This window comes from Choloepus didactylus, chromosome 4 (assembly GCF_015220235.1).
Source record: "Choloepus didactylus isolate mChoDid1 chromosome 4, mChoDid1.pri, whole genome shotgun sequence".
Classification (NCBI taxonomy): domain Eukaryota; kingdom Metazoa; phylum Chordata; class Mammalia; order Pilosa; family Megalonychidae; genus Choloepus; species Choloepus didactylus.
This window is the reverse complement of record NC_051310.1, coordinates 3600975-3615396: the sequence shown is the minus strand read 5'-3', so window position 1 is coordinate 3615396 and position 14422 is coordinate 3600975. Positions and strand designations below refer to the sequence as shown.

The window sequence follows — 14422 nt, the reverse complement described above, 5'->3', positions numbered from 1 at the left end:
AACCGCCAACCAAGAATCCTGTATCCAGCAAAGCTGTCCTTCAAATATGAGGGAGAGCTCAAAATATTTTCTGACAAACAGACAATGAGAGACTTTGTGAACAAGACACCTGTCCTACAGGAAATACTAAAGGGAGCACTACAGGGTGATAGAAGACAGGAGTGTGTGGTTTGGAACACAATTTTGGGAGATGGTAGCACAACAATGTAAGTACACTGAACAAAGGTAACTATGAATATGGTTGAGAGAGGAATGTGGGTAGCATGTGAGACACCACAAGAAAGGAGGAAAGATAATGACTGGGACTGTGTAACTTGGTGAAATCTAGAGTATTCAACAATTGTGATAAAATGTACAAATATGTTCTTTTACGAGGGAGAACAAGCAAATGTCAACCTTGCAAGGTGTTAAAAATGGGGAGGCATTGGGGGAGGGATGCAATCAGCATAAACTAGAGACTGTAACTAATAGAATCATTGTATTGTGCTTCCTTTAATGTAACAAAGGTGATACACCAAGGTGAATGCAGATAAGAGGGGGGAATAGGGGAGCCATGTTAGACACTTGACATTGGTGGTATTGTCTGATTCTTTATTCTATTTTGATTTAAGGTTATTTTTCCTTTTGCTGCTTCCTAGCTATCATTTTTTTTTCCTCTTTCTTTTGCCTCTCTACCTTCTTTCACTTTCCCTCCTGCCTTGTGGAAGAAATGTAGATGCTCTTATATAGATAGTGGTGAATGTGGTGAACACACAAATGTATGACCATGCAGAAAACCATCGATTATTTACTTGGGATGGAATGTATGGTGAGTGAACAAAACCATATTTAAAAAAAATGGGTTGATGACAAAACCTTGAGGGCAATATACTGAGTGAAATAAGCCAGACACATTAGGACAATTATTGCAGGGTCTCACTGATAGGAACTAATTATAATATGTAAACTCATAGACATGAAATATAAGGTACCAAGATGTAGAACGAGGCTTAAGAATGGGGAGTGGTTGCTTAGTTTGAGCAGAATGTTCAATTAGAATGAACTAAAATGTTTGGAAATGAACAGGGGTGTTGGTAGCATGATGTGAGAATAACTAACAGCGCTGGATGGTGTGTGAATGAGGTGGAAAGGGGAAGCTCAGAGTCATATATGTCACCAGAAGGAAAGTTGGAGGTCAAAAGATGGGAATGTATAAAACTGAATCCTATGGTGGGCAATGTCCATGATCAACTGTACAAATACTAGAAATCACTTCCATGAACCAGAACAAATGTATGACAATACAATTAGAAGTTAATAATAGAGGGGCATATAGGGAATAATTATATACCCATTACAAACTATATACTACAGTTAGTATTTCAACAATTTTTCATAAACAGTAACAAATGTACTATATCAATACTACGATTCAACAATTGAGGGGGGTTAGTTAGGGATGGGGAGGATTAGAGTTTCCTTTTCTGTTTTTCTTTTTCCATCTTTCACTTTATTTCTTGTCTGGAGTAATGAAAAGTTTCTAAAAATTGAACAAAAATTAAGTGTGATGGATGCACAGCTGTATGAGGGTACCCAGGGGCAAGTGATTGTACACTTTGGATCTTTGGATAGTTGTATGGTGTCTGAACAATCTCAATAAAAATGAAAAAAAAAAAAATGTATGGGAGACTGCCCCAAACCTCCCAGATAGATGGTTAAAAAAAAAAAAAAAAAAAAAAAAAATGGATCAGCAACCTAAATGTAAGAGCTAACACTATGCAAGTCCTAGAAGAAAACACAGGGAAATATCTTCAGGACTTTCTAGTAGGCAGTAGATTTTTTAGATTTTCCACCTAAAGCATGAACAACAAAAGAAAACAAATAAATTGGGCTTCATCAAAATTAAAAACTTTTGTCAAAGACATTACCAAGAAAGTGAAAAGACAGCCTACGGAATGGGAGAAGAGATTTGGAAACCAGGCGTATCTACAGGAGCCTCTTGGCCTCCACGAATGCTCACATCTCCCCAGGGGTCCAGCGGCCCTTCCAGGGTCTTGGCCTTTACCACTGCCTGGTAAAGGTTGTTTGGGTTTTATGGAATGTTATGCTTTGTGGAATGTTGACGATGATAATGGTCACCACATCTTTAAGTCATTACTATATAGTTTATTCCTTTCAGTGACTAAGCCTTTTTCAGCAGTAAATTTTTTTTTCACCAAAGTGCCGTAACTTCTTTTACCTAATTTGTCAAGATTGTTTTACAATTCGAACATGTTTTTGTTAAGCTACTTTTCTAGGAACCTTTTTGAAAATCTGAGAAAATCAGGTATATTCTTTTCTACTTTTTTGGGGGGCACTTATTCTAGACTCAAAGTAGTTTTCTTGATAGGCATTATAGCGCTAATGAGCTGAACATAACACGTATTTTTAAAATAAAATATTACGAGTGTCTTCCTGAAGGAACAGCTGTGATCTAGCTCAGACATGGTCCATGGTCAGGTGTGAAGAAAAGGCTTTTTGTGTGGATTAGATGTTTGTGCATATTTTACAATATAATGTGACCGCCTGAAATTGTTGTGTGGTTTCTGAAATAGATATTCACGCTTAGTAGTTGCACCAAGCTTGTAACATAGTCATGTTTTAAATTCTACCTAGTTTTTAGGGTGCTTGGGATTTGGAAGATTTGGGAAGGTTGAAGCATCCAAGATTGGGTAGAATGCTCTGGAAAGGAGGAAGTGGGGTGCGGGTGGGGGGCTCTGCATTCAGCAGTCTCCTGTCCTTCGGCTGCCCGGAGATGGTTAGTGGCCACCATTGAGGCAGAAATGGACAGTTGAGTTTCCTGAATGTGAGCTGACCTATAGCCACGTGGTTTGCCTTCTGGGTCTGTACTTGGTTCTTTAGTATAATTGTCAAGGGTTGGGTCCAAGCACCTAAATGATGGTCTCGCCCAGACTGGGGGCAGGAGGCTTAGGAGTGTGGGTAAAGCCAACCCAATTCACAGGCTTCCGTTGAGCTTTTCCCCCTCCTCACAGTGACCCACTTGCACCCATGTGGCCTCAGCTGCTGATTCTTGAAGAGCTAAGGGTCACCTAGTTAGCTTTATCAGACTTGTTAAATTATTTGCTACCATTACTACTTTTTCATATTAAATATCAGGAAGCAACCAAGTAAACTTAAAAGCTGTTTTATCTTAAATTTTGCTCACCATGCATCTCTATAGTTCCTTGGAAATTACAATTTATAATGATGATAGTAGAGTACTGAAATATCAGTGCAGTGCCTTCTAAACTCCAAAGAAAGTTTTCTTTTCTTTTCTTTCTTTTTTTTATTTTAAACAACGGAAATTGTTAGCCTCACAGTTCTGGAGGACAGATGTCCAAAGTCAATGTGTCTGCAGGGCCGCATGCCCTCTTCCCTGCCTCTCTCCTGGCTTCTTGGTGCTCTTGGCCCCTGTGCTGGTTTGAATGTATTATGTCCCCCAAACGCCATTATCTTTGATGTAATCTTGTGTGGGCAGAGGTATCAGTGTTGATTAGACTGTAATTCTTTGAGTGTTTCTATGGAGATGCGCCCCACCCAACTGTGGGTGATGACTCTGGATAATTTCCATGGAGGTGTTGACCCGCCCATTCAGGGTGGGTCTGAATTAAATTACTAGAGCCATATAAATGAGCTGACAAACAGGAACTGAGTGCAGCTGAGAGTGACATTTTGAAGAGGAGCTACAGCCAAGAGGGACACTTTGAAGAATGCACAGAGCTAAGAGAGTAGCTGCGGGTGAGAGACAACTTGAAGACAGCCGTTGAAAGCAGACTCTTGCTCTGGAGAAGCTAAGAGAGGACAAACACCCCAAGAGCAACTGAGAGTGACGTTTTTGAGGAACTGCAACCTAGAGAGGAATGTCCTGGGAGAAAGCCATTTTGAAACCAGAACTTGGGAGCAGATGCCAGCCACGTGCCTTCCCAGCTAACAGAGCTTTTCCGGACACCATTGGCCATCCTCCAGTGCAGGTACCTGATTGCTGATGTGTTATCTTGGACACTTTATGGCCTTAAGACTGTAACTTTGTAACCAAATAAACCCCCTTTTATAAAAGCCAATCCGTCTCTGGTGTTTTGCATTCCGGCAGCATTAGCAAACTAGAACAGTCCCAGTTGTCCCAGGGTGTTCTCCCCTCTGTCTGTCTGTGTCTGGTTCGCCCCTCCACTTAAGGACACTGGTCGTATTGGCTTAAGGGCCTGACCTACTCCAGGCTCCAGATGACCTCATTTAAAAAATTTTTGTGAACACTGAGGACTGATGGCTTGACATGTTGAGCCCTCTGTCTTGGGGCTTGCCCCTATGATGTGTGTTACTGCAAAGGAGAGGCTAAACCTGCTTATAATTGTGTCTAAGAGTCTCCCCTTGAGTGCCTCTTTGTTGCTCAGATGTGGCCTCTCTCTCTCTCTCTCTCTCTAAGCCACCTCGGAGGTGAACTCACTGCCCTCCCCACTATGTGGGACCCGACTCCCAGGGGTATAAATCTCCCTGGCAACGCAGGATATGACTCCCGGGGATGAATCTGGACCCGGCATCATGGGATTGGGAACATCTTCTTGACCAAAAGGGGGATGAGAAATGAAACGAATTAAAGCTTCAGTGGCTGAGAGATTTCAAACGAAGTCACAATAATTTTTTAAATGAAATCATCTGGAGCCTGGGGTAGGTCGGGTTCTTAAGCCAATATGACTGGACAGGTGTTCTTATGTGGAGGTCACTCTGGTGGACATTCTTACACACTATATAGATAACACTTTTTAGGTTTTAATGTATTGGAATAGCTGGAAGTAAATACCTGAAACTACCAAACTCCATCCCAGTAGCCTTGACTCTTGAAAACGATTGTATAACAATGTAGCTTACAAGGGATGAGAGTGTGATTCTGAAAACTTTGTGGATCGCACTCCCTTTATCCAGTGTATGGATAGATGAGTAGATAAATGGGGACAAAAACTAAATGAAAAATAGAATGGGGTGGGGGGGATTATTTGGGTGTTCTTTTTTGTTTTTGTTTTTTATTCTGATTCTTTCTGGTATAAGGAAAATGTTCAAAAATAGATTGGGGTGATCAATATACAACTATACGATGGTACTGTGAACAGTTGCTTGTACACCATGGATGATTGTATGGTGTGTGAATATATTTCAATAAAACTGAATTTAAAAAAATTATTGTAGTAAAATATCCTGACTTTTAACCATTTTTAAGTGTATCATTCTATGATATTAAGTCCATTTACAGTGTTGTGCCATGTCCACTATTATTTCCAGAACATTTTCATCATCCCAAATAGAAACTTGTACCCATTAGGCAGTAGCCCCCTTCCCCTCCCCCCACCCCTGGTGACCACTGTTCTGCTTTCTGTCTCCAGGAATTTGCTTATTCTAAGTATTTCATTTAAGACCAAAGACATTTTTTATTGTGTTCAGTTGAGTATTTTTTTGGTCTTCTATGAATTGCCGTTCTTTTAATTGACTTTGTTGAGGTATAATTTACAGCAGTGAAATGAATACACCCATCTTAAATATACAGTTTGATGAGTTTTGAAAAATGTATAAATCTCTACAGTTAGCACCCCAGCAAGATAGACCATCACTCCCCAGATCCCTTCATGCTTTTTCCTAGTAAATACCGCCCCCCCATTTCCCACCCCAGGCAACCACTGATCAGGTTCCTTTCTCAAGAATTCCCTACGAGTAGAATCCTTCAGTGTGGCCTTCCCTCTGCTTGCTTATTTTGAGACTCATCCGTGTCGTGGTGTCCTTCCTGTTGCTGGGTGGAGTTCCAGTTGTTTCTGGAGACAGGCCGGCGGGAGGGGCCCGTTACTCAGCCACTGTTGGAGACAGAATTCGTGCTGGAGAGGCCTTGCCTTCTTGTAAATTAGGTACACGAGATTTCCAAGCTGAATGGTATTTTTTCTCATGATTTTAGTTACATTGATGTTTTAACTAATGGAAAGCTCTTTTGATTATTCAGCTGATCTTTTTGCTTTTTTAATGTTGGGTTTATTGAAGCATAGTTTGCATACAGTAAAATACATTCTTCACAACATCCACCACCACCAAAATCAGGGCGTAGGACATTTCCATCACCCCCAGAATTCCTTTGTGGTCAGCACACCCTACCCCCCGGCCCCCAGCACCGGTCTTTTCCAGAATGTCTGTAACTAGAAGCACGCAGAGCGCTCCCTTTAGAGCCTGGCTTCCTCTCTGAGCATAATGCATCTGCCCTTCACCCGTGTGGCCTGTGGTTCTCTTGCGGGTCCTAGGCCATGCTCTGCGTGTGCCATACTGGTTTATCCACCCCTCATCGAAGGACAGTGAGCTGGTTTCCAGGGTTTGGTGGTTATGAATAAAACTACTTTAAACATTCCTGTAAAGGCGTCTGTGCAGACATATGCTTTCACTCATCTTGGATAAATACCCAGGAATGGGCTTGCTAGGTTGTATGCTGAGTATATGATTAACTGTACAATGGACTGCTGGCTCTTTTTCCAAGGGTGCTGTACCACTTGGAATTCCCAGTTGCAGTCTGTAAGAGTTCAGTTATTTTACATCTTTGGCAGCACTTGGTATTGGCAGGTTGGTTTTTGTGTTTGTGTTTTTGTGTTTTTTAAGTCATTCTAATAGATGTGTAGTACCTCATTGTATGGTTTTTTTTTTCAACGATATAGTAAACTTTCCTTATTTTCCAAATGTTTTCAGCAAGAATTATCAGAAGCATCCTCCATTATAAAACACAGCTGGATAGTCCACTTACCCCAACTGAGCTGACAGTTACTGCTGAGAAGCAGCAGTGGAAGGTTGTGGCGACAGCGGCCTCGTGCTCCAAGCATCCCCTTCACGTCACAGATATAACAGTCACCTTTCCTCACATCACTGACCACTGGCCTTTTCAGAGAATTTTTAATAGCCTGATTTCAGTTTTACACACCTGAAAATAGGGTGTTTATTCTGAGAGGTACTGGTGTGTTCCGGATGGCACCCATCAGCCCCGTCCGATGCGGGCCCAAGGGATCATGTTTGTCCTGAATCGGGCTTTGGGGAGCTTTTCTGGGAGTCTGGGCAGGTTTATTCCTGTTCCCCTGTGGTCTTTATTGCACTTGTTGCTGTGGGAACCTTCAATTCTGCTGCAGACTTGAAGACTGCTGTGGAAGGGGAGCTTTTGGGAACACCAAGTGCTTTGTAGGGCAGCTGTGGGTCTGACATCAGTGTGATCATTAAATAAACCTTGACAGGGTGGAGCTGTAGGGTGAGCAGAGCCACCAGCCAGCACCGCCCTCATTACAGTTTTCCTCGTCGTTTCCCTAGAGACTGACGATGTCAAGCCTGTTTGGATGTGTTTATTTGCCCTCTGTGTGTTGTCTTTGGTGAAATTTTTATTCAGATATTTTGTCTGTTTTTTTGATTTGTCTATTTTCTTATTGAGTTTTGAGAGTTCTTTATATATCCTGGAAAAAAGTCCTGTATCAGATTTGCATATGCTTTTCTTCCAGTCTGGCTTGTCTTCATTTTCTCGACAGTGTCTATTAAAGACCAGCAGTTTTTAAATTTAACTTTGGTAAAGTCCAATTTATCTATTTTTTTTTGTTTTTACAGATCTTACTTTTGGTGTCGTATGTAAGAAACCTTAGTCTAATCTAAGATTGCAAAGGTTTTCTGTTTTCTTTTAGAAGTTTTATAGTTTCAGGTTTTACGTTTAGGTCTTTAATCCATTTTGAGTTGATTGTTATAATATGGTATGAGATATGGGTTGGGTTTTTTGTTTTTGTTTTTTGCATTAGGATGTGGAATTGTTCCAGGACCATTTGTTGAACTTGTTTATGTTAATATTAACAATATTAATAATACTTATTTTACTTTTAACAATTTGGACATTCCCTGGGCATATAGTCTTAAAAAGAGGACACTAATGAGGGATTTTAATAAATGCAGATTGTTAATTGTATACTAGTGATCCATTTAGCTGTGTGTGTTAATCCTGTGCCTTTTGTTAAAGGTCTCAAGATTCTGCCCTCCCCAGAAATCTTGCCACGATTGGATAGGACCCCCAGATAAATATTCAAACCTTCGACCTGTTCAGTTTTACATCCCCGAAAATGAATCACCATTGGAACAAAAGCTGAGAGAATTAAGACGAGAAACACAAGAATGGAATCAACAATTCTGGGCGAATCAGAATTTGACTTTTAGTAAGGTGAGTTTAGATTTTAGGCCAGAGTGTGAAATAATGCAGTTGGCCACTTGGGGGCGCTGAATCTTTAGCGTTTGCTTTGTGTGTGCTTGTGAGTGTGCACGCGTGCGGGCACTGTGCTTGTACACGTAAGTTTTTCAACTAAAATGTAGCTGTATATAGGAAATACTGGTCATTTGTAGAATCACAGACCTGAGACTTTCAAAGAAGTGAAGTGACATCCACAATTGTGAAGTTAAAAGCAGGGCAGTTCTATTTTGTCCAGTTAGTTTTATGTGTATGTATTTGTATTTATAAAAATATGGGTTTATAGGATATGTTGTCACTCTTTCTAAAAATTTGAAATTAGTTACTCGTAATTAAAATAAACTATGTGATGGAGTATAAATATTCCATTTCAACCAGATGAAAACACTTAAAATATTAATGTTTGTCCATGTGGACAAAGGGCTAAGCCATATGGTGTCTATTTTATCCTGTGGTTTATAAACAAATGCAGCCTCCCCAAGTTTATTGAACACCTCATTTTCAAATCCTGTTTCCTTTTAACCAAATCCGCATGGTTTAAAGCAGGCTTTGAGATGGGCCGTTTCCTAGGAAGTTGGCATCCAGACTTCACCAGGACGCTGTGGGCGGGGTCTGGCTGCAGAGACATGGGGAGAAGGAGAGTGATGACCCTCGTCTTCTTCTAGGAAAAGGAAGAGTTTATTCACTCGAGACTGCAAGCTAAAGCCCTGGGCTTGCAGGCTGCATCAGGTTAGTATGTGATCTTGTTCTCTGGACACTGTTTTTCCTGTGCAGACGCACGAGCTTAGGAAAAGAAGGAGGTTGAACGAAGCAGAGAAAGTTAGGGAGGCAGGGGCCTCCTCCTGCTGGGCCTGGCGGCTGCCCTTGGCACTCACAATGCCGTCTTTGTTCCCATGGCTTCCTCGTTCGCCTTCACCCCCACATCGGTTCCCAGGCATTCGGCATGGGTTCTGTCTTCTCTCTGGCCGGGCATGCCCTCACCAGTTTATTACCCCTTCTGTCCGTTCACCCTCCCTGACCCTCAGACCTCTATCCCGAGGTCCTGCAGTCTCTGCCTCCTCGCCCCGCCTGAGACTGGCTCCTTTTCCTGGACCCCTGGTCCTGTGAGTCCCACGAGGCAGGCACTGGGAAGTCTGCCCCAAAGCCTCTCTTCCTCACACCTCCATCTGATGCCAGGCTCACCTCCAGAGTGTTTCTTAACACTTTTGCTACTGCTGCTTTCGTTCCAGCCCTTGTTTATTCTCAGCTGCCTTTTGAGATCAGCAAACACTTTCTGGGAAGGGCCAGGCAGGAAGTAGCTTAGCCTCAGAGGGCCACATGGTCTCTGTGGGAATGGTTCACCTCAGCCATTGTGGGGCGAAAGACCCAGGGAAAACTCAGAAACAGATGGGCATGGCTGTGTTCCAGTAAAGCTTTACTTACAGAATCAGGCGCCAGGCTAGGTTTGGCCTGCAGGCTAAGTTTGGGAACCCATACTTTAAATCCAAAGGCATTGTAGCCAGACTGTTCTACTGAAAATGCAGCTCTCCAGGTGCTGCACAGCTTAGTTCCTCGTGGGTGCAGAATGAAAGCTGTGCTCCTCAGTCAGGCAGATGAGGCCTGAGCGACCCTGTCCCTGCCTGGCTCCCCACACCACCACCGCCACGCCTGTCTCCAGGCCTTGCCCTTGAAGTGCCAGGGGCGCCAGACTGCACATGGGTCCCTCTGTCTGCTACACTGTCTTTTGTTTTTGGATGGAAAATCTAGTGCTCAAAATAGCCCGTAGTGGTTGTGTTATTTGAATGTATTATGTCCCCCAAAACTCCATTACCTTTGACGTTATCTTGTGTGGGCAGAGGTATCAGTGTTGATTAGATTGTAATTCTTTGAGTGTTTCCATGGAGACGTGCCCCACCCAACTGTGGGTAATGACTCTGATTGGATAATTTCCATGGAGGTGTTGGCCCACCCATTTAGGGTGAGTCTAAATTAAATCACTGGAGCCATATAAATGAGCTGACAAAACAGAAGGAACTCAGTGCAGCTGAGAGTGACATTTTGAAGAGGAGCTACAGCCAAGAGGGACACTTTGAAGAATGCACGGAAGCTGCGAAGAGAGATGCTGCAGATGAGAGACAGTTTGAAGATGGCTGTTGAAAGCAGACCCTTGCTCCAGAGAAGCTAAGACAGGAAAAACGTCCCAAGAGCAACTGAGAGTGACATTTTTGAGAAACTGCAACCTAGAGAGGAATGTCCTGGGAGAAAGCCATTTTGAAACCAGAACTTGGAGCAGACTCCAGCCACGTGCCTTCCCAGCTAACAGAGGTTTTCCGGACACCATTGGCCATCCTCCAGTGAAGGTACCCGATTGCTGATGTGTTACCTTGGACACTTTACAGCCTTAAGACTGTAACTGTGTAACCAAATAAACCCCCTTTATAAAAGCCAATCCGTCTCTGGTGTTTTGCATTCTGGCAGCATTAGCAAACTAGAACAGTGGTCTTCTCTTGGTGTTGATGTTAGGCCTTCCGTGCTGTCAAACATCATCCTGAAGGAAAATCAAACCACTGACTCCACAGGCCAAGGCTGCCAAGGACTGAAGCACCAGAGGTCACCTGTTCAGCCAGGGCCTTGCCTGTATTCCCTTAGAAGAGAAGGTTGGGGAGGGTGGGGTGGTCCCCCAGTAGAGAGCACGTGTCCCACGCACAGCCTTCAGATTGCTGGCAGCCACGTGGACCCTCTGGAAGGTGGGGTCTGGGAGGGCAGCCAGCCGGAGAGTGGCAGCCCACATGGGAGTGGCAGGTCACACGGGAGTGGCAGGTCACACGGGAGTGGCAGGTCACACGGGAGTGGCAGGTCACAGTTTGGGGGCTTGACTGTATGCTGGGACCATGCATGCATCATCTCTATTTCCCACAGTGACTCCATGTTAATGTCTAATAAAATTTTACCATATGAACTAAGTCCTTTTCTAGTCTGGTTACGTTAAAATAAATAAGAAAGGGAGGGAGAGAGAACAAAAGAAGCCTCAAGGGAGGTGTTGTTTCTGTCAGCCATTTAAACTCTGGGGGACTGCAGTGACTAAAATGGGGAGCACAGATGTGCGATGTCCGAGCTGGGGTTGAAATGTCATACCCGTCCCAGGTGCTCTCGGTCTGAGCACTAGTGTTCTCACAGACCTGAGGAAAGGCTTTGGATCACCCCCAAATAAACTGAGATTCATTCCCTCCACAATATGAATGCATTCCAAATGGATCAACCATTTAAAGATTAAACATCAGTTAGTTATGAATTGAAAAGTGAAATCATAGCTCCTGGTTGTAGAACGGCTAACAGAACGCTGTTGGCTGTCCTTTTTCTGGACGGATGATAATTTCCTAAGCCTGATGGTGAAGGTAGATTCAAGAACATGAGACAGAAAGCATCTTGTCAGCCAGGACTCCTTTGTATCTGGCGTTCCCCAGAACGGATTCCTGAGCGGATCTGGAGGTGGCTCGGCACCAGGGCCTGGTGGAGCCAGGTCACGTGTGTACCCAGCCCTGCACCCGAAGCAATCCCAGGACGTCTTTCTCCTCTTGCTCCAGCCTCTGTCTGTGCAGCTCCCTCGGTTTCCTCTTGCTGCAGACAGGCTTTCTCTGCCTCCCAGCTTCAGAGACGTTGCCAGCCTGAGCTCGCTCTTCTCCCACCCCAGGTTCCCTGGCGGGGGCAGTGCCATTACAGGCGCCCTGGAGCCGCAGGGGCGGAGGAGGCCGCGCTGAGTGAGCAGGGTGCTGCCATGGCAACACGGGATGGAGGAGGCGGCAGGCTGGGCGGACAAAGGGATCAGTGTCCCGGAAACAAGGAGAGTGAAGGATGGACAGCAGGTGGGGGAGTGATGGCGGCAAACGTGACAGCTGCGGTCAGGACCTCAGGAAAAGCCTGACAGAACTGTCAACGTAACAGACAGATACGACAAACACGAGGCCACAGGAAGGAAGATGGTTCAGATTCGCTCCGAATGTCACAGTGAATCTTAAAATAACCATAGTCACCAAAAGATGGAAGCAGTCCAAGTGTCCCTCAGCAGACGAGCGGATAAACAAAATGTGGTCTGTCCACACAGTGGAATGTTATCCAGCGTAAGAAGGAGTGAAGTCCTGACATACCCAACAGCATGGACGAACCTTGAAGACATCACGTTGAGTGAAATAAGCCAGACACAAAAGGACACATATCGTATGAGGTCACTGATTTGAAGTAGAGTAAGCCCATTCACAGGTCAGAAGCTAGAGTACAGATTAACAGGGGCCTGGTGGGGATAGGGAGTGGGGAGTCAGTGTTTAATTGGTACGGAGTGTCTGTAGGGGGTGATGAAGTTTTGGAATAGATGGTGGAGACAGAGGCACGACTCTGTTAGTATAATCAGCATTACTGACTGTGTATTTGAAAGTGGGTAAAATGGGAGATTTTAGGTTGTGTTTAAGTTACCAGGAAAGAAAAACAAACCATAGGACTGCACAACACAAAAGAGTGAACCCTAAATGTAAACTATGATCTTTGATTAATAGTACAGTTCTAGTAATGTTGTATCGATTGTAACAAAGTAACACACTAAAAATGTTAATAGTGGGAAAACTGTATGCAAGAGGAGGGTATATGGGAACTCTACACTCTGCATGATTTTTCTGTAAACCTACAGCTGCTCTAATAATAATAAAAAAAGAAATGTAAAAAATGAAACAAAACAGAAATAAAGCATCATTTTATGCTTAAATTTGAGGGGGAATGTCCCCCGACTAGACTCAGTGCTGATGGGGTCACACTGACACTAGTGTGCCCATAGATGGTGGGTGGCGGTATAAACTAAAGGCCCATCACACGTATGCTAGGAGCAGGACAATTGTGACTATGAAATCTGTCTCTGAGAATTCATGCTTGAGGAAAAAATAGCATGCTAGAGTAAAGCTGTTTGTTCCTTGCAGTGTTATCTTCAATTGCAAAAAATGGAAGAGTACCTAAATACACAGTAATAGGAGATTAGATAGAGATTTGGTGTCCCACTCGTTCTGTGTTCACTAGAATATTCTGCAGCAGTGTAGAAGAATTAGCGATTTAATTTCATTTGAAAGAAGAAAAATATCAAATGTACATATGCCATGATTTCATCTTTCCATGTCCCCAGATTAAATCTCTTGGTAGGGCAGTTAGCACTGGAGGAGAAGTCTCTCTTCTCATTTCCTTTATTGGTGAATTGTTAATCCAGTGGGGAAAGTGTGCATCCAGGCCAGATGACTTTACTGCAGACTTGGTTTGCAGTAAAGGTGTAAGGAATTAGATTGTCCGCCTGTCTTTCTTTCCTTGTTTTCGTGTCTGCAATCAGTTGACAGCTGTGGAACAGGACTTACCTAGCAGACACTGAAGGTGCATCTGCTTTTTGCTGAGCAGTGGCCTGGAGGTGTTTGGACCAGGACGTCCACCAGCAGCTGAGGGGGGCAGACAGCCTCACCTCGGAACACCTGTGTGGGGCGGATGGTGGTTGTCCCTCCACTGCCACCTGGTCTTCATTTACCTGTTCCAGCGACAGCTGCGACAGGCGCGTGCTTCTGTGCCAGGCCCCGACCAGCCGCTGTGTTACCATGACTCACAACATCCTCACAGCAGCCTCACCTCTGGAGAGGAGAGAAAGGAGGTGGAGATGTCACAGTTCTGCAGCCACACAGCCGGTGAGGGCCCGAGCCTGCCTGCGCCCTCACGGCGCAGCTTGTCCAGCCTCTTCCGTGCCTCCATCGTGCAGAAAGGCCAGGGTCGGGGAATGGGACGGGAAGCCAATTCGGGGCTCCTCACACACTGTGCCTCTCCAGCCAGGCCTGGCCAGGCGTCCCACCCATTTCCCAAGGGAGCTGAGACTCAGGGACGCACTGAGCTGCCCCTGCCTGCATGGCGGTCTGAACTCCCAGCTCATCAGGGTCTGGCCCTGCCACCCACCCCTCCCCGCTCACTCCGTGAGGCCACACCACAGCCCTCCAGGCCCTTCATTGCCCCTTTGGCCTGTGCTGGGCCACATGTAGTGATTTTCTCCTCTTTTTCTACCCTGTGGGATCCTAGTCATCCTTCAGAACCCACTTGTTCGCCTCCCTTCCCTGCTCAGGGGGCTGCTCCGCTCCTTCCTCTTCTGAGCACACGCTCATTCGTTTAAGGTACTTGCACCTGCCACCATGCCCCGGG

General features: G+C 44.6%; 1 protein-coding gene across 1 annotated transcript in view; it reads left to right on the top strand.

Moving 5' to 3' along the window:
• LOC119531035 (cytochrome c oxidase assembly factor 8) overlaps nucleotides 1–14422 on the top strand; it is a 42945-nt gene that overhangs the window by 15422 nt on the left and 13101 nt on the right. Inside the window, 2 exon segments of the mRNA XM_037831761.1 lie at nucleotides 8018–8215; nucleotides 8905–8972. Of these exon segments, the coding sequence (XP_037687689.1) occupies nucleotides 8018–8215; nucleotides 8905–8972 (266 nt within the window).